Below are 27,413 nucleotides of genomic sequence, written 5' to 3' on the forward strand. Positions count from 1 at the left end.
GGGACCCTGGGCGTGGGTGCTAAGTCTCATAGTCATGTCAGACTCCTTGTGACCGCATGAACTGTAGTCTGCCAGGTTCCTCTGTCCGTGGGATTTTTCAGGCAGGAATATTGGAGCGGGTTGCCATTTCCTCCTCCAGGGGCTCTTCCAAACCCCGGGATTGAACTCGAGTCTCCTGCACTGGCAGGTGGGTTCTTTACCACCGAGCCGTCTGTGAAGCCCCTATGATGCACCTAAAGCACAGGTTAAGCGAACGTGATCTGTCTTTTAACATGTGAAATTCTCAGGACATGTGTACATGAGGAGGATTAACATGAAATCAGAAGAAAACTTACCACTGACACTGCAGTTTAAAAGGTACTTACTGCTTCAATTAAAGGAAATGGCTGGCAGGCTCCTTTAATCCAACTAATCTACAATAGAGTGCTTTTTTTTTTTTAAACATGCTCAAGGATCATAAATTTTACTCAGTCTTTTATAGCCTTTGGCAGGGTGCCAAGGCTTATTAAGAAACTGCAGAAGCCATAAATATAAAAAATGTACAAATTCTCCCTTGAGTAACCACATGAATGTTTCCAACAACATGTCCAAAGCCATTTTCCCCTTCTGTGAAGTTGTTATAAAATGTACTTAGCACAAATCTACATCTGCTGCTCTAGACTGATTTATAGCAAAAATTTTAATTAATGTATTTTTAAAGACGTTTGCAAAAAAGGAATAAATGTGAATAAACTCTAAATCTGAATCATAGTCATCTGGTTGTGCTATAAATTTTAAATATCAATTTAAAAAAAAAACAAACAAACCCGAGCCGACTCTGCTCCCTATCATTCAGCGTCGGTCCTTCAGGCATGCTATTTAAGGCCTGTGTTGTCATTAGAAAAGATGTTTCTAGGAACATGCGTGTGTGTGTGTGTGTGTCTGTATATCCTGCTGCTGCTGCTGCTAAGTCGCTTCAGTCGTGTCTGACCCTGTGCGACCCCAGAGACGGCAGCCCACCAGGCTCTTCTGTCCCTGGGATTCTCCAGGCAAGAATACCGGAGTGGGTTGCCATTTCCTTCTCCAATGCATGAAAGTGAAAAGTGAAAGTGAAGTTGCTCAGTCGTGTCCGACTTTGCGATCCCATGGACTGCAGCCCACCAGGCTCCTCCATCCATGGGATTTTCCAAACAAGAATACTGGAGTAGGGTGTCATTGCCTTCTCTGCAACCCCCCAGAATCCATATATTCCACACAAATTTATTATAGGATGGGCTTAAATCTCATTTGTTTTCTAGAACAAAATCTAACTAGGTCTTAGGGACTTCTCTGGCAGCCCAGTGGTTAGGACTCCAGGCTTCCATTGTAGGGCATAGGTTCAATCCCTGGTCGGGGAACTGGCATCACACAGGCCACACAGCGTGGCCAAAAATAAATAAAGTTATATATTTTTTAAAAAATCTAACCAGATTTTAAACATTCTTAGGTTCATCATGACTTTGTAAGAGTTCTCTTTGCATCTCAATTCAAATGTTATTCTTCCTCACCTCATCTACAGTATCAGCAAAGTCTGTCTTGCTTTTCTTCAGCTTTGATCAGTGGAACAAGTTTTAAGTTGGCTAATTTATCCCGAGTAAACATTGCAGTAGTTGGCACTTTGGGAGTACATCAAGTTCTGGCAAAGAAGTCCCTCTAACCAGGGGAACCCAAAGTCTTAGTGATTTACTTACCGTTTCAGGGGCAAGATCCTCTTTAAGGACAACCCTTTACTAGCATTTTCTTTCTTTCTTTTTTTTCCCCCTGGCTGCACTACTTGGCTTATGGGATCCTAGTTCCCCAACCCGGGATCGAACCCCAACCCCCATCATTGGAAGCATGGAGTCCTAATTTCTAGACTGCCAGGGAATTCTCTACTGGCATTTTCTTTAAAGTCTATGAATGGGTATATCAGTAATTTTTTAGTAGTAATGATCTTTAAGTAGGGGGCCCTGCTTAGCCTAGATTAAGGCAGAAAGCAAGTTTAATCACATGTAAATTCACCTATCCAGGTAAAGCCAGCTTCAATGTCAACAAAACCCAGTCTTTCTCCATCAGTCAACTCTGTCACTGTCAGGCAGTTCCTCCCTTTACGGAGTCCAGAGAGCTGCTAGCAGTTTCAGGCATATGGGGCGTCTTCTCAGCAACCCCCACAAATATTCAAGGCCTGAGTCTCATTGACCAGAACCAGGTCATCGTCTGACCATCCCGAATCAATCACTGAGGCTTGGGGGATGTCATACAATTGAGTTGTTGTCCATTGACATTGTATACGATCACATTAGAAAATAATGACTTGGGCTTCAATTATATATTTCACCCCTGGTGCTGGGGGGTCAGTATATAATTCTGTTTCTTGGTTGAGCTCTGTCAACTCAGCCAAGAAAGGGAAAAGAATTATCCCTCCAAGGAAAAGTACTTGGCACCTAAAGAAGATTATAAGTGGCTGGCACATTTTTCCAAAACAAGAACTATTTCTAGTGCTGATAAAAGAAGATAATAAATGGGTATAGGTCCTCTTCTTTTCCAATTCTGTACCGTCCTAGCCAATCTCACTGATGGTTCTGGCCTCCACTGTTGTTTATGCACTGATGGCTCTTCCATGTAGGTCTCTAGCCCAGATCAGTCCTGAGTCCCAGCCCAATAAATAATCCAACTGCCTGCTTAACATCTCTTGGACAGCTCAGATGCATTTCCAACATCACATCTCAAAAGTTGAACTCCTGGCCTCCCTGTCCCCGTACGACACTTTCCTAGGGAAGCCTTCCCTAACTTTCCCAAGGAGATCAAGTCTGCCCAGCAGAGACAGTCAGTGTATGGTGTACCTCCCTTTTGGCACTAGACACAAGTGCAAGGTCACGTTTGTTTGCATGTTATTTGATTCATATTTGTCTCCCTTCCTAGACTGAAGCCCCATGAGGGTAGTGACTGTATCTTTTTTCCTTAACATCGTATCCCATAGAGACTGGAACATAGATATTCAATCAACATTTCGGTTATTATATTAGTATTTATTGGTATATATTTATTGAGAAGTGTGTTCCACTACTGTATAAATACTCTCTAAAAAAGACAGTTTGCTAGTCAGAAATTAATCCAAAGTACAGAAGACCAGATGGATGGTAGTGGGTAGGACGATATCAATACTGAATACATGCTCCTTGACACCCACTGCATTGCAACACAGATCTCCTAAGGCGAATTTGAAAGGCCACCTTGAAAGATTTCCAAGGGCATGAGGGCTCTCAGAAGACACAGAAGTAAGAAAGATTGCATGGAACATCGTATATGTGTATATTTTTATTGCATATGCATGCCTTTATATTTCTATTCAACAATGAAGCAAATCTATTCAGTTCTACATTTGGATTCCTCTAAAATGTATACAGCATTCATATTTTTCTCTAAAGTTATAGATAGCACTTTTATTACAATGAAAATGCTATAATCCTTTCATTAAGTTTCCTAAGCTATTAACATTTTTACTGACTGAAAGATTCTTTAAATTCTATAATGTTTATAATTTTCAAATGTTTCCCACACACGGTTTCATGTAATCCCCTAAAAACCCTTATTTCCCCACCCCTCTGTGTCCCCTCTGCACTTCCTTCTCCCCACTGGTTGGTTCTCTGTTCTCTGAATCTGCCTCTGGGGTCTTATTCACTAGTTTGCTATAACTTTTACCCTCCACATATAAGGGATACCATAAATTATTTGTATTTCTCTGTCTTACTTATTTCACTTATGTTCTCCAAGTTCCTCCTTGTTGTTGCAAAGAAAACATCATTCTTTTTTATGGCTGAGTAGTATTCCATTGTGTGTGTGTGTCTCATATCTTCTTTATCCATTCATGTGTTGATGAACACTTAGGCTGCTTCCATGCCTTAGCAATTACAAATAATGCAGCTATGGACCCTGGGGTTCATGTATCTTTCTGAATTTGTATTTTATAACATTTTATATTTAGTTATGAAAATCAAGCAATTATTAAATAGCATTCTGTCCATTATGGTTGAGATGTCCCTGTGTTAGAAGTGATCAGCCCAGGAGGAAATAAACCAGAGACTGATAAGATCAGAGAAAAGGTCAGGGAATGAAAGGCAGACAAGGAAGGAAAAGTCAACAATAAGATGTGATCAGCCAGGGAGCAAACTGTCCTTCAGGGAAGCCAACTCTGTGACAAAGTTTAACATGTTTAATAAACAAACGTAGCAGTTCTGGTGGTAATTTTTGTATTATGTGCTTTTTTTACAATTTTTTAAAGTGGCGGCTCTGGAAATTTTTTGCCCCATAAAAGCAATTAAGTAGATTACTAGAAGGCTGTGAAGTAAAATAGCTTTAAAATAGTGAGAAGCTATTAAGTTTATAGACAACAGCCATCATAATAAGAATTTTTTTAATATTTATTTATTTATTTTGGTCGTGCCGGGTTTTAGTTTCAGCATGTGAACTGTAACTCAAAGCATGTGGGATCTAGTTCCCTGATCAAGAATCAAACCTTGGCCCTTTGTATCGAGAGCTTAGAGTCTTAGCCACTGGACCACCAGGAATGTCCCCTAAGAGTGAAAGACTGCAGAGGAATACTAAAGTATTAAAATCAAATGCAAAAGTTAAGAGAAAGGATATGGGGAAAGTGAATAGCATTCATGAACTGCAGGAAGCAAATAAGGTGAATTTACACGACCATAATATCAAGAGATTAAAAAGTAAATTTGCTAGAGGAGAAAAAAGTAAAAAATTTCCCCCATTAAACTCTGAAAGCTTTACTTCATAATACTCTGAGAGCATCCTGGTAACATTTGAAACTCTCTGATTTTATTAGCAGTTCTAAAGAAGGAAGTGACACTTGTTCAGATTCAGCATTTATCAAGTGATCATAGAATATATCATTTCATTTAAAAAATCACGAGGCACAAGTCAATGTATGGCAAAACCAATACAGTATTGTAAAGTAAAATAAAGTATAAATTAAAAAAAATAAATTCACTTGGTAATAAAAAAAAATCATGAGGCTAGTGTAAACCATATTGTTGATTTGGTCTAAGTTTATAAAACAAGCTATCTCTAAACTTTTTTTTGCAAAATCAGAACCAAAGTTTGACGTCTAATGAACATGGAATACAATTTACATATTTTGTATGCATATACACATATGTGCACACATTATTTTGTAGGTATCATTATGCATTTGCACACATTATAACACAATATTTAATCCAATTCAGGTTAAAATTGTAATTCTGATTCAGTGAGCTCCAAATTAGGACAGTCTTGTTGTATTGGCAGCAACTGGTATTTTCCATGCCTGCATTCATCTTCTTTTTTTTTTTTTTTTCATGTGACTATAGCAGTCTTATATTTGAAACTCAAGGAGGAAACAACTGTGTTCCAAAACACCTAAATATGCAGGTCCAAAAAATGAAGGTATTTTTTTTTAACTGCCACATTCACTCCAAAGCCCATCCATCTCCTTCAGCATCCAAAGATTAAGCACATGTTCTGCTTAGCTATATAATAAAGTGGCAAACACGCTGCACCACTGACATCACAGGACAGTTGCCTATAAAACTAGACTTCTGACGCTGGGCCCCAGCTTCACTTTCTCACAGGTCATCATCTTCATCCGGGAGAGCAGTTGTCTGAGCAACCTCTAAATCGTGCTCGTACTGTGCTGCCAAGGCTGGGTCCATGACCACCTCTGGCGGGGCAAGAGCAGGCATGGCGACAAACTCCAAGTTAGGGTCTCCAATCAGTTTTCTAGCAAGCCAGAGGAAGGGCTTTTCAAAGTTGTAGTTACTTTTGGCAGAAATGTCATAGTACTGAAGATTCTTCTTTCGGTGGAAGACAATTGACTTTGCCTTAACCTTTCTGTCCTTAATATCCACTTTGTTGCCACACAACACAATTGGGATGTTCTCACACACTCGTACCAGATCTCTATGCCAGTTAGGCACATTCTTGTAAGTAACTCTTGATGTTACGTCAAACATTATAATGGCACACTGAGCTTGTATATAATAACCATCTCTCAGTCCACCAAATTTCTCCTGACCAGCTGTATCCCATACATTGAACTTAATAGGTCCTCTGTTGGTATGGAACACAAGAGGATGGACCTCAACACCCAAGGTAGCTACATACTTCTTCTCAAATTCACCAGTCAGATGACGCTTCACGAATGTAGATTTTCCAGTACCACCATCACCAACCAAAACAAGTTTGAACTGAACTTGGGGTTCTCCTTGGGCAGCCATCGCGATGTTACTTCCAGAAGCGTCTCCGCGCCCGTCTGACTGAGGTCTCTGCATTCATCTTCTTAAGTCTCTTTCTCTTTTTTCAATGAAGTGATTTTTAATTTTTTATTTTTCTAATTAATTTATTTTAATTGGAAGCTAATTACTCTACAATATTGTGGTGGTTTTTGCCATACATTGACATGAATCTGCCACGGGTGTACATGTGTCCCACCATCCTGAACCCCCAGGTCTCTTAGATTTTTACTACTTAGAGTGTGGTGGGTGGACCTTTGAGCTTGTTAGGAATCTAATTCAGTACACCTGGGGTGAGGCCTGAGGTTTTTTTTGCACATCTTACAAATTCATAGGCCATGCCAACACTACTGGTCCATGGACCACACTTCTGAGAAGTGAGATTCCTCTAGAGACTGTCTTATTTGCCTTGAAAGTGAAGTGAAGTCTCTCAGTCATGTCCGACTCTCCACAACCCCGTGGACTGCAGCCCACCAGGCTTCTCCGCCCATGGGATTTTCCAGGCAAGAACACTGGAGTGGGTTGCCGTTTCCTTCTCCAGTGCGTGAAAGTGAAAAGTGAAAGTGAAGTCGCTCAGTCACATCTGACTCTTAGCGACCCCATGGACTGCAGGCCACTAGGCTCCGCCATCCCTGGGATTCTCCAGGCAAGAACACTGGAGTGGGTTGCCATTTCCTTCTCCAGTGCATGAAAGTGAAAAGTGAAAGTGAAGTTGCTCAGTTGTGTCCGGCTCTCCACGACCCCATGGACTGCAGCCCACCAGGCTCCTCTGTCCATGGGATTTTCCAGGCAAGAGTACTGGAGTGGGTTGCCACTGCCTTATTTGCCTTGGGTAAACTCTATTCCTTTTCTTAGGGGTTTCTGTGTTTTCACCTTAAAAAAAAAAAAAGAATGAGATACTGGGACTTCCCAGTGCACCCGATTAGAGAAAATATATTTGAACATATTCAAATATATTAAACTTATATTCTTTGTTCTTTAAGAAGAACAACTCCTTTCTTCCCTAATGACAACTCTTGTTTAGTTAAAGAGTTAAAAAAACAAACTTTCAGAGGGCTATGACAGGCCGCTGGTGACACCCTGTGGTCAATCCTTATAATTACAGTAGCATTTGGGGTGTTTCTTGATAGGGGGCTTCCCTGGTGGCTCAGATAGTAAAGAATCTGCCCGCAGTGTGGGAAATATGTTTGATCCCTGGATTAGGAAGTTCCCCTGGAGAAGGAAACAGCAACCCGCTCCAGTATTCTTGTTTGGAGAATTCCATGGACAGAGGAGCCTGGCAGGCTGCAGTCTATGGGATCACAAAGAGACGGACAGAACTGAGCAGCTAGCACTTTCACTTTTACTTTTCAGTGTAAAATTAGACAAACTGACATTAGGTGGTTTTGGTTTTTATTTTTTTCTTTCATTTTTATGCGTATATTTGGGTTACTGTGTTGTGCTAGTTTCTGCTGTATGGCAAGACGAATCTGTTACACATATACATATATCCCTTCCTTTTTGGATTCCCTTCCAGCTTAGGTCACCTCAGAGCACTGAGAGAGTCCCCCATGCTCTACAGCAGGTTCTCATCCATTTTATACACAATATCAATAGTACATATCTGTCGGTCCCAGCCTCCCAATTCATCCCGCCCCTCCCTCTTCCCACTCTGGTATACATAGGTTTGTTCTCTTCATCTGCGTCTTTATAACTACTTTGCAAATAAGTTCATCTGCATCATTTTTTAAGATTCCACATATAAACACTGATACATGGTATTTGTCTCTTTATGAGTTACTCTATATGACCAGTCTCCAGGTCTATAAATGTCAATAGTCTGTGTTTTCATACAATTTAACTTTAAAACTTATTATTTTGAAATGATAACAGATTCATAGGAGATTGCTAAGAAATGTACGGGGAAGTCCCGTGTGCCCGTCCCCCAGCCTCTGCTAGCATTAGTATTATACTATCAACACCAGGAGGCTGACACTGACCAGACTCATTATGACGCAGACTCATTTGTGACAAGAGCATTTTGACAGGTCAACCACAGTAGGCCTATAAGAGTATTTTATGTTGGTGCTTCGTGGTTAGTCACTGAGTTCATGTCCGACTCTGTGACCCCATGGACTGGAGCCCACCAAATTCTTCTGTCCATGGGATTTTCCAGGCGAGAATACTTGAGAAGGTTGCCGTTTCCTTCTCCATGTTGGTGCTTAAATAATATTAAATTCAAAGACCAACTGGAAATTCTCCCTTAGCATTGTGGCAACGTAAAGTGAATCTTGTATTCTAAAACTCATTGAGACAAATATTGCAAACAGTGTAACAAAGAAAATCATCACTGGACTAAGAACCAGAAAGCTCAGGTTCTAGTTCTTGGTTTGATTCAAGAGAGCTGTAATCTCCCCTAACTCTTATATCTCTATAAAAAGCTTTCACTTTCTTGGTTTAAGAATTTGTTTCTGTAAGGTGTGTGTGTGTGTGTGTGTGTGTGTGGCCACATGGCATGTGGGATCTTAGTTCCCTGACCAGGGATCAAACCCACAACCCCCTGCATTGGAAGCTAGGAATCTTAACCACTGGATCGCCAGGCAAGTTCCTGTAAGGATTCTTGAGAAAGAGTACACATCAACCCAATGTTTCTGACCTTGTGTGTCTGAAAATATCTCTATCCTAACCACACCTCTGATTGATAATTTTCCTGAGTAGGCAGGAAATTATTCTTCTGTTGGGAATGAGAAGGCATCCTGCGTTGTTTTATTCTTCCCTAGTTCCTTTTTTTGTCTTCTTGCTTGGGTGACTCATTCATCATAGAGCTTTCTTCAGATGTTTGGTAATTCTTTACTGCCTGTGTTAAGAATAAAGCATCGGAAAGCCATTCAGGATCTCCTCAAACAGCCTTTTCAACCGGTGAATTTGCAAAAGGAGCATAAAGAGGCCAACCAGCTTTTCACTGAGTAAGCCTTGGTCTCTTTGTGTTAAAGTGGTAAGTCTCCTGAGAAAGGAGTCTGCCAGTCTCCCATGAGAAGTTGAGGGCTGGAAATAAGGACGCACGAGAAGTCTGATGCCCATTTGACATGGGTGAACTTGATTTTAGATCAACATACGTCAGTTTAAGCATAATGTTTAACTGCCTCCGTACAGCCATCTAAGAAGTAAATTCCTTTTTTTTTTAATATGTTTACTTCTTTTATTTATTTATTTGGCTGCACCAGGCCTTAGTTGCAACACACAGGATCTTTCACTACAGCATGTAAATTCTTAGTTGAGGTACGTGGGATCTAGTTCCCTGACCAGGGATTGAGCCTGAGCTCCCTGCACTGAGAGCTTGGAGTCTTAGCCACTGGACCACCAGGGAAGACCCAGTAAATTCTTATATTGACCAAGTTTCATGTATTTTAAGAAGCAGAAGGTAGAATGGAAGGGGAGAGGTAAGGAGAGTTGGAGACATTTGAAAGGAAGCAGTCATGGTGGGATACAGGGTCTAACTCAGATGAGGGGAGAAAGGAGGACGTTAGAGGATTCATGGAAATTGAGAGAACTGGGAGATTTTGTATGTGTGTGTCTGCGTATGTTGGCGGTCTCATGAGAAAAGAATTTCAATAATAGGAACAATAGCATGAGGGACCTGAAAGGGACTTCCCTGGTGGTCCAGGGGGTAAGAATCCACCTGCCAATGCAGAGGACACAGGTTCGATCCCTGGTCTGGGAGGATTCCACATGCTGAGGGGCAACTAAGCCCATGCAGCAGAACTGCTGAGCCCGCGTGCCCTGGAGCCCGTGCTCCACAGCAAGAGAAGCCTCCGCAGTGAGGAGCCTGCACACCGCAACTAGAGGGTAGCCTCAGCTCAGCACAGCTACAGAAAGCCCAGGAACAACAATGAAACCCCAGTGTGGCCAAAATAAAGAAGTTAATCAATTTTTGTGAAAAAAGAACCTAAAAAGCTGGAATGATTAAAAGTGAGAATTCAAGGCACTGTTGTGGGTGATAAAGTATGGAGTGTAGCAGAAAGGTCATTGGCTAGAGAGAGCCCAAAACCAAGCTGCTGCCGGTCAAGCAGCAAATGAAGAAATAAAATATGGCCTCTCCGTGCAATGGAATATGATTTGGCAACCAAAAACGAAGCACTGATATAAGGTGCACATGGCTGGGCCTAGAAACAAGCTAAGTGAAAGAAGCTAGCTGCAAAAACCTACATGTGCGCAAAATGTCCAGAATAGGCAAATCTGTAGAGGCAGAAAGTCGATAGTAGCTGCCTATGTCTGGGGGGAATGGAGGAGGGAAATGGCAACCCACTCCAGTATTTTTGCCTGGAGAATCCCATGGACATAGGAGCCTGGTGGGTTATCTGGTGGGCTATAGGCCATGGGGTCGTAAAGAGTTGGACACTACTTTGCACACACACACACACGTCTGGGAGGAAATAGGTTATGAGGTTGGAAGGGTTGGGCCAAGGAAAATGTTCTACAGTTGGTGATGATTGCACAATGGTGAACATACTGGAAACCACTAAACCGTACACTTTACACTTGATCTTAGCCAAAAGGCCTAAACCGTACACTTTAAATGGATGGGTTTAAAAACAAAAATAAACAAATGGGACTTAAAAGCTTCTGCCCAGCAAAGGAAATCATAAAACAAACAAAAAGATAACCTACAAAACGGGAGGAAATATTTGCAAATGATGTAGCCAATAAGGGATTAACTTCCAAAATATACAAATAGTCATGCAGCTCAATATAAAAAAAATAATAAAAAATGTGCAGATCTAAATAGACATTTCTCCAAAGAAGACATAAACATGGCCCACAGGCACATGATAAAATGCTCCACACTGCTGATTACTAGAGAAATGGAAATCAAAACTATAATGAGATATCACCTCACTCTGGTCAGAATGGCCATCATCAAAAGGTTTATGAATAATAAATGCTAGAGAGGGTGTGGAGAAAAAGGGATCTTCCTGCACCGTTGGTGGGAATGGAAATTGGTGCTGTCACTATGGAGATTCCTTAAAAAAGTAAAAATAGAGCTACTATATGATCCTATAATCCCACTCCTGGGCATGTATCTGGAGAAAATCATGATCCAAAAGGAGGCACGCACCCCAGTGTTCACTGCAGTGCTGTTTACAATAACCAAGACATAGAAGCGACCAAAATGGCCATTGACAGAGGAATGTAAAGAAGATGTGGTGCATATATACAATGGAATATTACTCAGCTGTTAAAAAATGAAATCCGGTCATTTGCAGCAACACGGATGGACTTAGAGATCGCCATATGGAGGGAAGTGAGTCAGAACGAGGAAGGAGGAATGCTTTATGACACTGCTTATGTGTGGAATCTAAAACGGAACGATACAAATGAACTTATTTACAAAACAGGCACAGACCCAGAGAAGGAACTTACGGTTGCCAGCGGGGGATGATGGGTGGAACAGATAGGGAGCTTGGGACTGACATGTACATGCTGCTATATTTTAAATGGATAACCAACACGGTCCTATTGTGTAGCACAGGGAACTCTGCTCCGTGTAATGTGGCAGCCTGGATGGGAGGGGAGTTTGGGGGAGAATGGATATGTGTATATGCATGGCTGAGTTCCTTTGCTGTCCACCTGAAACTATTATAACAGTTGTTAATCAGCTATACTCCAATATAAAATAAAAAGTTCAAAAAATCCTGAGATAACTATAATCGGAAAGAATATGTGTCTAACTGAGTCACTTTGCTGTAGAATAGAAATTAACATTGTAAATCAACTATACTTCAATAAAATTTGTTAAACAATGAAAAAAAGATGTTTTTTGATGTGGACCATCTATGAAGTCTTTTTAGAAAAAAAATACTTATTTGTTTGGCTTTGTTGGGTCTTAGTTGTGGCATATGGGATCTAGTTTCCTAACCAGGGATCAAACCCAGGCCCCCCGCATTGGGAGCAAGGAGCCCTAACCCCTGGACCACCAGGGAAGTCCCTTGTAAAGTCTTTATCGAGTCTCTCACTACATGGCTTCTGTTGTTTATGTTTTAGTTTTTTGACCAAGAGGCATGTGAGGTCTTAGTTTCCCGACCAGCCATCAAACCCACACCTCCGCTGTAGTAGGATGGATTCTTAACCCCTGGACTACCAAGGAAGTCACTGCAATCAAGTAATTTTTTTAAATTCCAACAAGAACCAAGCAGTTTTTGTGCTGATGGGCCATCCCTGTCCTCAAGAATAATAGTAATGAAAGCAAAACGGTAGGACGGGAGGAGTTGTCAGTGGCTGATGAGGGGTGAAGAATAAGGTGGCTCATGGAGAGACGGACCTTAAGAGGACAGTCGCGGGTGGAGGAGGAGTGCTATCATGAGATGGCACAAGTTTTGAAGAATGAGTGTTTCAATAGGAGGAAATACCAGTTCAGAGGGAGCGGGGGGACTTTCCTGGAGGTCCGGTGGTTAAGTCTCTGTGGTTCCAGTGCAGGGAGTGCAAGTTCGATCCCTGGTCAGGGAACTAGGGACCCGTGTGCCGTACTGTGACTGAAGTCAGGGGTGAATGAAGCACTAAGGAGAGAACCCAATAAGGCAGTTGGTGTTGGCTGACAGTTATGCTGGGAACACAGGTTGTGTGCTAAGTCGATTCAGTCGTGTGCAACTCTTTGTGACCCCAAGGACTGTAGCCCACCAGGCTTCTCTCTCCATGGGATTCTCCAGGCAAGAATACTGGAGTGGTTTGCCACGCCCTCCTCCAGGGAATCTTCCCGACCCAGGGAATGAACCTGCGTCTTATATGTCTCCCGCATTGGCAGGCGGGTTCTTTACAACTAGCACCCACCTCTTCAGCTTCCCTGGTAGCTCAGACAGGAACGTGGGTTGCTGGCACTGTATTTCCATTCCAGATCATTGGATCCACATGCGAACTGAGGCTTGAGCCTAACAGATCATGGTACAAACTCCAGGTCCATCTCTGGAGAGCTGGGCAGTTTGAGGCCAAGATTCAGGGGCCCAAAACAGAGGTCACAAGTCTTTGTGGATGAGTGGAAAGACTGAATTCTACAATAGAAGTCCGTGTCGGTATCTCTTCTATATGGCAAGGTTTAGCATCATCACCTGTACTCCCACATTCCCTTCTTTCACCAGAGATCAGAAGGCAACAGTCATGAACTTCTATAGCAAATCCAGCGCGTTGGTGGCCAAATTAAGAGAAAAAAAAGTAAGGGACGTTGAAAATCTCTTTCACTGTAGTTTTCAGAATTTTATTTCAAGTTTGAAAATGGTGCATAAAACAAACTTGGAGTCTAGAGACATTCAGGTTAAATATGAGATTATAAGCAGGTGCCGGCCGAGAGTCCAGGCTCTTGATGTAGAACCTGACTCCACACGAGGTGGATGTTCTCAGCCGCCTCTCGGGCTTCTAAGGAGCTCTGGAAGCACAAGTAGGTGGTGTACATGTTTATACCCCCAGAAATACCAACAAACACACCCAGAAAATCAAGCGTCATCCCAAGGAGGACACCCACGTTGTTAAAAGCTCCGATTGTGATAGCAATTCCCAGAGCCAAAGTCACAAATCCCAGGCTGGTGAGGATGAGGGAATCCCGGTAGCGAATGTAAAAAGGTTTTTGCAGCATGCTTTTTGGTAGCCTTATCCTCCATTTATGAGGCTCAAACATGGTGAATCTTTGCTGCTGCAGTTGCAAAAAAAAGTAATGTGTTAGATATGCAAAATATTAATATTTCTATTTGAGATGACATTTTATTTAGATACAATCTAAAAATCTGAAGTCAGCTGTGAATGAAGCACTAAGGAGAGAACCCAATAACACAGTTGGTGTTGGCTGACAGTTATGCTGGGAACACAGGTTGTGTGCTAAGTCAATTCAGTTGTGTGCAACTCTTTGTGACCCCATGGACTGTAACCCACCAGGCTTCTCTGTCCATGAGATTCTCCAGACAAGAATATTGGAGTGGGTTGCCGTGCCCTCCATGAACATGACTTGTTAGACTATTTATTGAATGTAATACTCTTAGAAGATAACGTAAAGGGCTAGGTTTGGGTTTTTGTTTTGTACTTTTTGCCACCTTGTACAGCATGTGGGATCATAGTTCCCTGTGTGTGTGTGTGCTCAGTTGCTCAGTCGTGTCTAACTCTGTGATCCCACAGACCGTGGCCTGCCAGGCTCTGTCTATGGGATTCTCCAGGCAAGAATACTAGAGTGGGTTGCCATTTTCTCCTCCAGCTTAGTTCCCTGACCAGGGATCAACCCCAAGCCCCCTGCCCTGGGAATGCGGTATCTTAAAAACTAGACCACAGGAAAGTCCCAAGGCTAGGTTTCAGACAGTACTTTTGTCCTCCGTGAAGATCCATCAGAAGTTACAGTCTCATATACCTTTTTAGATGCGCTTCCCTGGTGTCTCAGCAGTCAAGGATTCGCCTGCAATGCAAGAGATACCAGTTTGATCCCTGGGTAGAGAAGATTCCCTGGAGAAGGAAATGGCAACCCCCTCCAGTATCTTGCCTGGGAAATGCCACAGACGGAGGAGCCTGGTGGGCTACACTCCTTGAGGTCACAAGAGCTGGACACGACTTACCAACTAATGTACTGTCTTTTGGGATGGGATTATAGCAACAGGCACTGCAGATATTCTGGCATCCATTTCTACATCAGATTAGCTATTCATTCAAGCATTCATTTCCCAGGTTTAAACAATCTTCTCAGTGACAAAGAAGTTATCAACAAGCTCTTGTTAACTATACAGGAATATGAATGCTTCATACATAATTAAGAAATACTCTAGTCTAAATTCAGCATTCAGCATTGTGTGTCCATGCTAAATCATTTCAGGCGTGTCCAACTCTTTGCAGCCCCATGAACTGTAGCCCACCAAGCTCCTCCGTCCATGGGATTCTCTAGGCGAGAATACTGGAGTCAGTTGCCATTCCTTTCTACAGGGGATCTTCCCAACCCAGGGATCAAACCCGAGTCTCCTGCATTGGCGGGCGGGTTCTTTACCACTAGCGCCACCTGGGAAGCCTATTGAGCACTGTATCAATATTTAAAAACAAAACACACTCACACATATAGCCAACAAATAATGGCTATCCCAAGCATGGAAAGATGGCTTAGCATGACAAAAATCTCACTATAACACAACACCACATTTTAAAAGTATATGAAAATAAAGCCCATATGAGTATTGCAATAGGCGCCGATAAATCATTTGATTAAATTTCAGAGCCATTCATGATTTTTTAAAGTACTTATCAAAATGGTAACTGAAATTTTCTTTCTTTCCTTTTTTTTTAAATTTTCTTAATTCAGTGCATATATCTGCAAAAAGTTAACACTTTCATGAAAGACAGTTTTGTTTTACTTACCCAGTAGTATGTAAACCTAAAAATAAGGAGGAGTTTAAAGAAATCAGCTAGCAGACTTTCCAACCAAACTAGCGAAACCTTCGGAGAAGAGTTGTAGCCTTTCCTTTCCCTTTTAAGAGGGAGAAGATCTTGATTAGATAATGACAATAACGTGAACTTTCCGGGGATGCCATTATTAAGCCTCAGATGAGCACTTAGTCCTACTTAGCACAGTAATTTGCCCTCTCTGGAGGGCTGTGAAGGACTTCACTAATGGGACTGGTAGTGAGCTTACTGGTAGTTGATGTTAGTACAGAGAACACCCAGGTATCTCTGAATACTCTCAAGACATTATGGGTCTATGTCACACAGATAATGTCTCCCACTGAGGAGCTAAACCTTGTCCTTCTATTGTTTCGTCTTCTACTAGTTTGTTAACTACTAAGTTAGTGGTTCTCTACTCTTGATGTATATCTGACTCACTTGGGAGCTTGACATAAATACACAACCACGTGAAAAATAGACAGCTAGTGGGAAGCTCCTGTATAGCACAGGGATTTCATCTCAGTGCTCTGTGATGACCTAAATAGATGGGAATAGGGGTGGGTAGAAGGGAGGTCCAAGAAAGAGAGAAAAAATATATATATAGCTGATTTGCTTTGTTGTACAGCAGAAATTAACACAACATTGTAAAGCAATTTTGAAAGTGAAGTGAAAGTGAAAGTCACTCAGTTGTGTCTGACTCTTTGCAACCCTATGGACTGTAGCCCACCAGGCTCCTCTGTCCATGGAATTCTCCAGGCAGGAATACTGGAGTGGCATGCCATTTTTTTCTCCAGGCAATCTTCCTGACCCAGGGATCAAACCTGGGTCTCCCACATCGCAGTTAGATTCTTTACCGTCTGAGCCACCAGGGAAGCCATTATATTCCAATAAAAATGAAAACATACCCACGGTGTCATCCCAGCTACTATATAAACACCCCTGGGGATGGTGTTTGGGTCTCAGGAGGTCCCCAGATGACTCTGATATGCAGCCAGGACTGAGAAGAGTGGTGAGAAGTTTATAAACTATTTACGAGAAACGGCACCATCAGAAATGCTATCTCCTGCATGTTACTTTAGGCCAAGTGTTTTACAGACAGAATCTTGTGAGGCAGGTATTATCATCCATATTGTACCAACAGGAAAACCAGGTACAGAGAGTTAAATAATTTGCACAGAGCTTTCAGGCAGGAAGTGGCAGAATTAGGATTCAACTCGGAGTCTGTTTTCCTTCTGTGGTCTCTTTGGCACCATGGAGTGGTCATAACACCTTTGGTGTTTCAGAAAACCTCCCTCTCGGGCCTGGGCAGGTGGAATAGATCAGAGTTTCTCAGAGAGAGTTCTCCAAGGTAGCAGCAGCACCATCACCTGGGATCTTGTTAGAAATGCAAATTCTGGGGATTCCAACCTAGACCTACCAGATTAGGAATTCTTGGGGGTGGGATCCAGCAGTCTGGCTATCAGTAAGCCCTTCAGGAGACTCTGAAGCCCTCTCTGTTGGCCTCCCTGGTGGCTCGTCGATAAAGAACCTACCTGCCAATGCAGGAGACGTGGGTTCGATCCCTGGGTCAGGAAGAGCCCCTGGAGAAGGAAATGACAACCCATTCCAGTGTTCTTGCCTGGGAAACTCCATGGACAGGGGGGCATGGAAGGCTACAGTCCAGGGGTTCACAAAAGTGTTGGACATGACTGAGCAACTAAACAACATCAGCAAAGTTTAAAAATGACTGATTCAAGGACTTCCCTGCTGGTCCAGGGAAGACTCTGGACTCCCAGCGCAGGGGGTTGGTGTTCAATCTCTGGTTGGGGAACTAGATACAACATGCTGCAGCTAAGAGTTCGCATGCCGCAAAAAAGATCAGCGATCCTGCGTGCTGCAACTAAAGCCCAATACAGCCAAATAAATAAATATTTAAAAATAAAAACGGTTGTTTCAGATCTTCAGTTCTGTTTGACCATCCCCACAATGCCTGGAATTCCTCATACAAAGAAAGGAAGCCTCTGTCTTTGCATACTCCCAAGTAGACTGTACATCTATATATCTGAAATTCCCAGTTGAAAACTACACCAAGAATAAGCAAGAATCTCAGAAGGGGCTGAGAAAGATTTCTTGATGAGGAAAGAAGATTATCTTAAAGTGTTTCATTAAAAGCAGGAGTCTACTGCTTCTTCTATTGCCAAATCAAACTTGGGTCTGCTTGCCCACATGCAGTAAGATCTACTCACACTGGGTCTTGGTGAAAGAAAGTGCAGTGTTTATTGCAGGCACCAAGCAAGGAGTCCAGGCAGCTAGTGCTCAAAACACCCAAACTCTCCAGTGGCTTTCAAGATAAAGGAGAGGGGTTGTGGGCACATAATCAGCTCATGAACATTCTTCTCACTGGTTAGTGGTGAGGTAACTGGGGGGTCAACATCATCAACCTTCTGGTTCCAACCTGCCTGGGGTCTATGTGCTTGTGATCAGCAAGCAGTTAACTTCTTCCACTTGGTGGGAGTTGAAATACCTCCAAAAGGCTCAAAAACATAGCTCAGAAGATAACTGGTAGCCCCTGAGGAGGAACTAAAACTCCTTGACTTTGTTTCATGGCTAAACTATTACTATTGCCTTGCTTGACTGTTTCCCTTTGTTTCTACATTTTCTCACTTTTCTGATTAAATTTATCCTTTGGAACTTGGGGAAGGCCTAGGAAGCCAAAATTTTCTACAGACAAGAAGCAGCTGGAGGACATGGGTTGGGGGTGGGGGGTAGTCTGTCCCGGGAAGGCCCCCAAAGGTCCTACTCAGTTACACCCCCAGTTCATGAGACAGAACTACTCACTGAAACCTCATCAAATCAATAAAATCAGAAGTGCCCCTGCTCAGCCTAAATTGATGATCTTCAGCTGGATGTACATGTCAGAATTAGATTCTCCTGGCAAGGAGACTTTTTTAAAAAAATTTCATCAGGTGATTCTGTTCTGCATCTAAAAACAATAGGCTCAAACAATTTGATTTGTTGGTACAATCTACATTTTCTTATCATGAGGTACGAGTTGTATTAATGGAAACAGAGGGTAAAAATCAATGTTGTCAGGTATCTAAGGATTTGTAGAATTATGTGGCGCTTGGGGCATCGTAAATCTCACTGGCACCAATGACTATGAAGAGCTGTGATGAAAATTGCTGTATGGAGATCCGCATGGCCTGTACTTTATGAAAAAATGGGAAGAGGAACATCAACAGAAGAGGCAAGAAACACATTTGCACATGAACTCTGCTGCTGTGAACTCACGAGTCCTGGATTTGGTCAGCCTTCCATTTCCGGGGCATATGTGTTGTTTCTAGCAGATATTAAAAGACCAACAGGGACTTCCCTGGTGGTACAGTGGATGGCAGTCCACCTGCCAATGCAGGGAGCACAGGTTCAATCCCTGGTCCAGGAAAGTTCCACATGCCGCAGAGCAACGAAGCCCATGCACCTCGACCACTGAGGTCTGAGCGTCTCTGATCTGCAACAAGAGGAGCCCACGCAATGAGAAGCCCATGCACCACAGCAAAGAGTAGCCCCTACTCACTGCAACTAGAGAAAGCTCGCTTGCAAAAATGAAGATACAGTGCACCATCCCCCCCTCCACAAAATACCAGTGAATGGTCTAGAAGATTATTAGGGGATGACTCATGGTCCTACAGGTTAGGAAGTCCCCCTGAGGACTTCAGCCTCAATGACCAACTTCAATCTTCTTTATCACTTGCAATTTAAAGTATATCTTCTATAGCCCTTCCTTTATGTTAGCAATTATTGCACCACCCCCAAGTCATATGTTGGTGGGAACTTTCATCTGAAGTTCTTTTTTTTCCCATATCAGTTTGAATCCTGTTCTCTTCCACCATATCCCATTTCTAAAAAATGATTTTTGATTGTGGTAAAAGAGGCATAACATGAAATTTATCACTGTAACCATTTTTAAGTGGACAGTCCAATGACATTAAGTACAGTCACGTTGTCAGTGCCCTCTGTCCAGAGAACTTCTTGCATCTTGCAAAACGGAACTGTTTTTAAAAAAATCTCATGTGTTTAAACATTGTTTCCACTGTCCCCATCACAAATGGCTGACCTCGTAGACGTCTCTCCTTCATCTTCCAAATCTTTTCACTTTTCCATTTCTGCCCTCATTTTCAGTTTCCAAGTGTCCTTGCCTTGGTTACCGATCCTTCACACGGTCTGATTCTCATTTCATTTTGTGATACAGCCTACTACCCCGGACCTGAGGATAGTAATTATATGTTGAAAGAAAAAAATTGTTCTTTGTTTATTATCTGCATCAGCTCCCTCTACAAATTATTTTTAGCTGTTCTAGCATGAGAGAAGAATTCCTTCCAGGTCCTTAATTCTGGGCTCTGTCTTCCTATATCAAGGCCCATTGGGTAGGGCCGTTGACTGGTGAGATTTCTAGAATGAGTAGGTGGCATGGTGAGTCCATTTCTCAATGGTGGCAGAGGGAGGGGACACTCAGAAACATCAGACAAAGGGAAGGAAGATATTCTTTTGAGGCACTTTTCTCATAGAGACATCTGCTAGTTCCCAGCCTGGCAGCAAAGGAGAAGATACAGTGAAATAAAAGGACTGCAGTGCGGGTGACTGAACTTTGTGATCATGATTTGAAGGACACTCTCTTGTGTCTCTTGCTCCAGGAGGTGTGGCTTCTTGAGTTTCTGGACTATGTGGATAGGCCAGTAAAAGTGCCAGGAATATACAGGAGGGTCAGAGAGGGTGAAAAATTCGGAACCCAAGAGGGACAAGAAAAAAGTCAAGGTGCTGTGGGAGGAACTTCCCTGGTGGCCCAGTGGCTGACTCCTTGCTCCCAGTGCAGGGGGGCCCGGGTTCCATCCCTGGTCAGGGAACTAGATCCCACAGGCCGCAACTAAGACTTGGCACAGCCAAAGAAATACATATTTTAAAAAAGAAAAGTAAAAAACCCACAGACTTAGAGAACGAATTTATGGTTGCCAGGGGGGAGGGGTATTTAGGGAGTTTGGGATCGACATGAACACGCAGCTGTATCTTAAATGGATAACCAACAAGTTACTTCTACAACCTACTGCAGAGTACATGGCACTGTGCTCCATGTTATGGAGCAGCCTGGATGGGAGGGAAGTTTGGGGGGGAGTGGACACATGTGCATGTGTGGCTGAGTCCCTTTGCTCTTCACCTGAAGCTATCACAACGTTGTTAATCAGCTATACCCCAACACAAATTATAAAGTTTTTTAAAATAAAATGTTAAGCAAAAAGAAAAAAAACGGGGGCCGTGTGTTTAGAGGATGCGGGGTCTGCAGTGATGTTTGGGGATCCGACAAGGCACAGGACAGAACCCCAGAGGTAGATAGCTCTTGGGGAAGACAGGAAGGTGAAAAAGCATGTGAGGAGGGCCGTGAGCTAGGCACTGTGGGCCTGGAAGGGTCTGCTCTGTGCATGTTAAAGTCCACAGGAATTGATGTGAAGAGAGAGTGAGAAGCTGCAACTGGATCTTAGTGATGGTTGGAAGGGAGCAAGAAGGTTAGTCATGGCAACAGGGAGGCGGAACCTGGTTCCTTCTTCTGACGTGAATTCAAAAGAACAAGGATTTCTGCAGAGATTTCCCAGAGGCAAGAACATTCCAAAATCAGATAGTAAGCTTTTTAGAAGCCAGAGTTTATTTCTTTTTAAAACAATGCTCAAGGGATTTTTTAAACCGTCCAAAGGCACGAAGGTATTAGGGGTTTAACATCAACTTATAAATCAGATGCTTGTGGTTGGTGCTCACATTTCAAAATAGTTATTTCTAGGCTTCTGGGGGTTTCTAAGGTTTGATCATTCTTCTAGGCTTAAAGGTGAATTTTCTGAGTTTTGACAAGCTTCATACAAGGCAAAGATTGCAGGAATGACAATAAAAACAATTCCAGAAACAGCCATCATCATTGCTAGATGAAAAGGTATCTGATCAGCAAAGAAAGCCACTGTAGAAAGTTCCAGGAACAAAGTGATTACTCCAAAATAAAAAAGCCAGATGCGTTCGTATAAACTCTATATTCTCAGCAGCTAGCTTCTCAGGTTATGAGCTTGAAAAGTTGGGATCATGACAATCTTATCTGAAGAGGTTAGAAGAAAAAAAATGAGGTCAAATAAATCAGAGTTTGACTGGGAACCCATCTCTCCATTTGCCATGACACTGCTTTTAGACAAAGTTTTGAATTCTATTCACTCTAAGTTGTAATGTGTCCTGATGGAGTAAAACAAAGGGCTAGGGTCTAGGATGACCAAGGAAGGTTGCCAGGAAACATAAGTATATTAATTTCCTTTAAATGCTTATTTCAGTAACCTTAATGAAACTATCACAAACTTCTGGAACATTTCCACAGAGCACTTGGGCATAGATCATAGCCCTGAGGTTGGCTTGGGGACGAGAAGAGACTCAAGATCTCATTTTAAGGAAATGTCAGAATTACTTAAATGCATCATTTAAAATTGTTATACTAGTGTCAGTATGGGTGATACAGATCACAAAGCAAAACCCCTATTAATTTAGGCTTAATGGAGTAGAGGCAGGAAGCAACGTGTACCTTAGACAAACGCTACCGAAGGTAATTTGAACCCTTGCATGCATGTGTGAGTGCTCAGTTGCTTCAGTCATGTCTGACTCTTTGGACTGTAGCCTGCCAGCCTCCTCTGCCCATGGGATTCTCCAGGTAAGAATACTTCAGTGTGTTTCCATGCCCTCCTGAACTGTTGCATAGGGTCCCTTATATACACAAAACATAAGACAATAAAGAAATAAAACCAGTAGAAAAACAGAGGGTATAAGAAGAAACCCCTATCTGTGGAATTGCAGTGGCCGGTGAACTTGAAAAGGTACCCGTGACCTCACTTAGAAATAAGAGAAAGAGAGTCTTTACCGACTTTTAGTCACATTGCTGCTTTTGTAAATAAATAGAGGTGATAGTGGGGTTTACCTGGTATGAAATGCAGCTTTTTCACCACAGAAACCAGCAAACACACCTCAGGATGAGATGCTAAGCACAGCGCTTTCTGTTTCTTTTATAGGAGACAGGATCCTGACTGCATAACTGCAATAAAATGTGACACAAATGAATTTATCTATGAAACAGAAACAGATTCACAGACATAGAACAGACTTGTGGTTGCCAAGGGGGAGGGGGTTGGAGGTGGGATGGATTGCGAGTTTGGGATTAGCAGATGCACACTCTTATATAGAGCATGGATAAACAGCGAGGTCCTACTGCATAGCACAGGGAAATACATTCAATATTCTGTAATAATCCACAATGAAAAATAATATGAAAAAGAAAGTGTATATGTGTATGTACATGCGTGAATAACTGCCTGCTGTATATCAGAAATTAACACATTGTAAATCAATTATGTTTCAATAAAATAAATTTTAAGAAATCATGCTCTCAGTTAACAAGAGATGACAGAGGGATATGGGAGGAAGGGAAGCCAAGAGTCCAGTTCAAAGGCAATTTCAGTGACTCTTGTAAGATGTCACTTACACATTATCTAGGATTTCTTTTTTAAAGTATGATACCTATATGATCATCTATGGTGGGCTGCATGGCCGTCCAGCAAATTTAACAATTTACAAAGCAACACATATGTTCTTTGGGAGACTTTGAAAAAAATAAGATCCTAATAGAAGTATTCCACAAGCCAGAACCAATTCCTGTTAACAATGGCTTCCATTCTGTTTAGTTTTTTGAGGCATACTTACTATATAAAAAAAATCATACATATTTGATATATACATTTTGATGTGTTTGGACACATACCTATACCCATGATATCATCATCAAAATCAAGGTAACAAATATATGCTTCACCTCCAAACCATTTATTGTGTTTCCTGGCTTTTTTTTTTTTTTTTAAGAATACAACATGAGATCTACTCTCTTAAGTTTTTAAGTGCGCAAAACCATTTTTGAAAATGATTTTGATATCAGTTTTAGGAAGAGTAAGATAAAGTCATGTGACATTGTGTGTGTGTTCCGGGTTGATTTGCTTTCATTTCTTTGGGGAAAATTCTTGGAATTGTGGCAGCTTATGTCATGGCTACAGTTTGATCATCATGTCGTTAATTTCTTCTACCTGGGGAGGGGTTTGGCCTCTACAACACAACCCACAGGATATGGCTCAGAATATTATCTATAATCCTTGAGAAGGAATTAAGGGTCCTTAACTTTGCTTACTGACTATTGTTTGTCCTATTTGACTGGTGTTCTTAGCTTCCCCCTTTTCTCCCTTCTGATTAAAGTTATTCTTTGGCTAAAGTTTTTTTCACACACAAAAGGCAGGCTGAGGACATGCAGGGCAAGGGCCATAGGGTCCTGCTCCGCTTCAATAGCAGAGATAAGATTGGGACATTGCAGGTGAGGAGTCATGGGTTGGGAACCTGGAGTCTTCAGTGGGTCACCTCCATACATGTTAAAATTAGCAGGAGCTGATATGAAAAGCCAGAGTAAGAGGTAGGTCGTAAGTGTTGGGAGAAAGAGAGCAAGAAGTTGGTAGCAGCAAAAACTTCTTGGAGGAAGGACTTCCCTGGTGGTGCAGAGGATAGTAATCCGCCTCCCAGTGTAGGGGACACAGGTTCAATCCCTGGTCCGGGAGGATCCCACATGCCACAGAGCAACTGAGCCTGAGGGCTGCAACTACTGAAGCCCAAGTACCCTGGAGCCTACGCTCCGCAACGAGAGACTCCACCGCAGTGAGAAGCTCATGCACTGCCCCGAAGAGCGGCCCCTGCTCCCTGCAACTAGAGAAAGCCCACACAAACCATCGAGGACTCAGCGCAGCCAAAAATGAGATAACCACAGGTGGGAGAACACTGGTACATTTATCTGTCACATATTTGAGGGGGAAAAAAGGGCCTTCCCCAGGAAGAGATTTCACAGAGGCAACAGGGAACAAGAACTTTCCAAAATCATAACCTTTTGAAAAGTCAACATTTATTTCTTTTAAAATGCTCAAAAGACTAAAAAGGTTCAACGTCCTAAGGAGGTTCAGATTTCAGATAAGATGATAGTCAGGTGCTGACAATTGGAATCTGTTGCTGAAGCTTAAATTTCAATGTGTTCAGTTCTATACCTCCATGATTCTTCCACCTGGGGAGGGATAAATTCCTCCAGCTTTCGGCAGACTTCATGAAAAATGAGCAGTCCAATAATGATGAGAAAAACGATGGCAGTAATAATTGTTGTGATTACCAGGAATAACGTCTTGCAATCCAGAGGGAAAGCTGCCATGGCAATTCCAAAAATCAAAACGATGAATACAGCAAAGAACAAAAAGAATTGTTTGTATAATTGATATGAACACTTGACAGGAGTTATTCTTGGAAACCAGTTTGACTGACCGTAAACTTGAGGTGATGAGATCATAATGAATCTTGTCTGCAGGGATAAAAGGAGAAAAATGTTAAGGTTAGATAAACTGGAAGGTTGACTAACTATTGCCAATGCTGGAGATGCAGATTCAATTCCTGGCTTGGGAAGACCCCTTAGAGAAGGAAATGGCAATCCACACCAGTATTCTTGCCTGGAAAATCACATGGACAGAGGAGCCTGATGGGCTACAGTCCATGGGGTCGCAAAAGAGTTGGACACAACTTAGCAGCTAAACAACTGTATAGTACAGGGAACTCTTCTCAATACTCTTTAATGATCTATGTGGGAAAACACTTCAAAAAAGACTAGAGCTATATATAACTGATTCACTTTGCTATACAGCAGAAATTAACACAACATCGTAAATCAACTGTACTAAAACAAAAACAAAAATTTTTAAAGCAAACCAAAAAAAAGGTATACATATTCTATGACTGGAGGTGTGGTTCTTAAAAGTTTTCTGTGTTTAATATATTTTTGTGTTGTAATATATTTTTTCGGTCTATTTAGGCTGCTCTAACAAAATGCCACAGACTGCTGCTGCTGCTGCTAAGTCACTTCAGTCGTGTCGGACTCTGTGAGATCCCATTGATGGCCTCCCACCAGGCTCCCCTGTCCCTGGGATTCTCCACGCAAGAACACTGGAGTGGGTTGCCATTTCCTTCTCCAATGCATGAAAGTGAAAAGTGAAAGTGAAGTCGCTCAGTCGTGTCGGACTCTTCGAGACCCCATGGACTGCAGTCCACCAGGCTCCTCCATCCATGGGATTTTCCAGGCAAGAATACTGGAGTGGGGTGCCATTGCCTTCTCCGCCTTTTGACCTAGCCACCTCCCAAAGGCCCCCACTTCCTAATACTATCACCGAAAGGGGTAGGATTTCAACATATGAATTTGGGGACACAAACGTTCAGACCATAGCAGTGTTCTTTTGATCACACGTATACTAATTGTAACTGCAACCCAGTTCAGAAGAAATTTTACAATTAGAACATCATGGTCAGAAGAATTTGCCTTAAATCCAAGCATATACATATACATATTAATATATATCTTTATTGCAGAGAACAATGATATGAGTGATCAAAAAAGACTTTAAAGCATAATATACTATATTAAGACACTTCAGGAGAGATTGAATGAAATGAAAGAACAGATTAAAGAAAAGGAAATAAGGCAAAGCTTGAGACAAAGAAAAACTTGTTTATGTGTATTTCAAATGAATGATGGTGGTGAAGACTGAGGCTTATACTTACATTTAAAAGTGGTATAGCAGTTATTTTCATGGGTCAGCATTTACCATATACCAGACAGTGCATTCTTTGTGACTATTTAAGGTGATGGAAAACTTTAGAAGTCAACTTAATGTATAAGTAACTATGGAGTTTCTCTAAAAACATTTGATGCATGAGATCAAGGAAATTGAAGAACTCAAACACAGGGAGAAAAACATCGAAAACTGCCTCACTTTGTAGAATGCCTTTAGCTCAAATGCTTTGGTTATTTCACCACTTGTTACATTATTTGTGTTGGCAGATTGTCTTTTATAGAATCAGCATTTCTATTCTTCTTTGAAACTTATCAGAAATTGCAGGGAATTTTGTCAAATGCATTTGCAGCACTTGCTGGTAAATATGACTTTGCCTTTTTTCACTAATAAGGTTTATCAATTTTTCTAATTTGGACCGATCCTTGTGTTCTTGAAATAAACTCATGGCCATCTTTACTAACTGGTACAAGTAATTTTTTAATCCATGGTGGCATTCAGTTTTTGTAGAATGCCCCTCCTTTTTTGAAAACAAAACAAAACAAAACAAAACAGGAGATGCATGTTCAAGCATTTAGGCAAGAAATTCATAAAATCTGCCACGGGTTCTTCAGTGATTCAGCCAACAACAATAATAGCAATAGCAACAAATGTTATAAACGTGCTAAAGTTACAACAAAATGTTAATTTGTTAACATTAAGGAGGGTAGGTGAGTGTTCATCCTGTTTTAACATTTTACACACTTGAAAATTGTGGTTACATGGAAGCAACCTAGATGTCCATTGACAAGAATGGATAAAGAAGCTGTGGTACATAAATACAATGGAATATTACTTAGCCATAAAAAATTATACATTTGAGTCAGTTATAATGAGACAGATTAACCTAGAGCCTATTACACAGAGTGAAGTAAGTCAGAAAGAGAAAATAAAATATCATATTAATGCATATATACAAGGAATCTAGAAAGATGGTACTGATGAACCTATTTGCAGGGCAGGAATGGAGACTCAGATATTGAGAACAGACTTGCGGACACAGAATGAGAAGGAGTGGGTGGGACGAATAGGGAGAGTT

General features: G+C 41.8%; 1 protein-coding gene and 1 long non-coding RNA gene across 3 annotated transcripts in view; one reads left to right on the plus strand and one right to left on the minus strand.

Moving 5' to 3' along the window:
* Positions 1–26,794, plus strand: part of LOC138428974 (uncharacterized) — a 34,267-nt gene extending 7,473 nt beyond the window's left edge. For both annotated transcript variants that reach the window (XR_011252638.1, XR_011252639.1), the window contains one exon: positions 25,582–26,794. This is a non-coding gene — a long non-coding RNA (uncharacterized lncRNA). The remainder of the gene's footprint in view (positions 1–25,581) is intronic.
* On the minus strand, positions 5,536–6,312 carry LOC138428971 (GTP-binding nuclear protein Ran-like). The gene has a single exon (XM_069569976.1). The coding sequence runs from the start codon at positions 6,267–6,269 to the stop codon at positions 5,619–5,621; it is 651 nt and encodes a 216-aa protein (XP_069426077.1). The 5' UTR covers positions 6,270–6,312; the 3' UTR covers positions 5,536–5,618.
* Positions 26,795–27,413: the final 619 nt, after the last annotated feature.

This window comes from Ovis canadensis, chromosome 24 (assembly GCF_042477335.2).
Source record: "Ovis canadensis isolate MfBH-ARS-UI-01 breed Bighorn chromosome 24, ARS-UI_OviCan_v2, whole genome shotgun sequence".
NCBI classification, from domain to species: domain Eukaryota; kingdom Metazoa; phylum Chordata; class Mammalia; order Artiodactyla; family Bovidae; genus Ovis; species Ovis canadensis.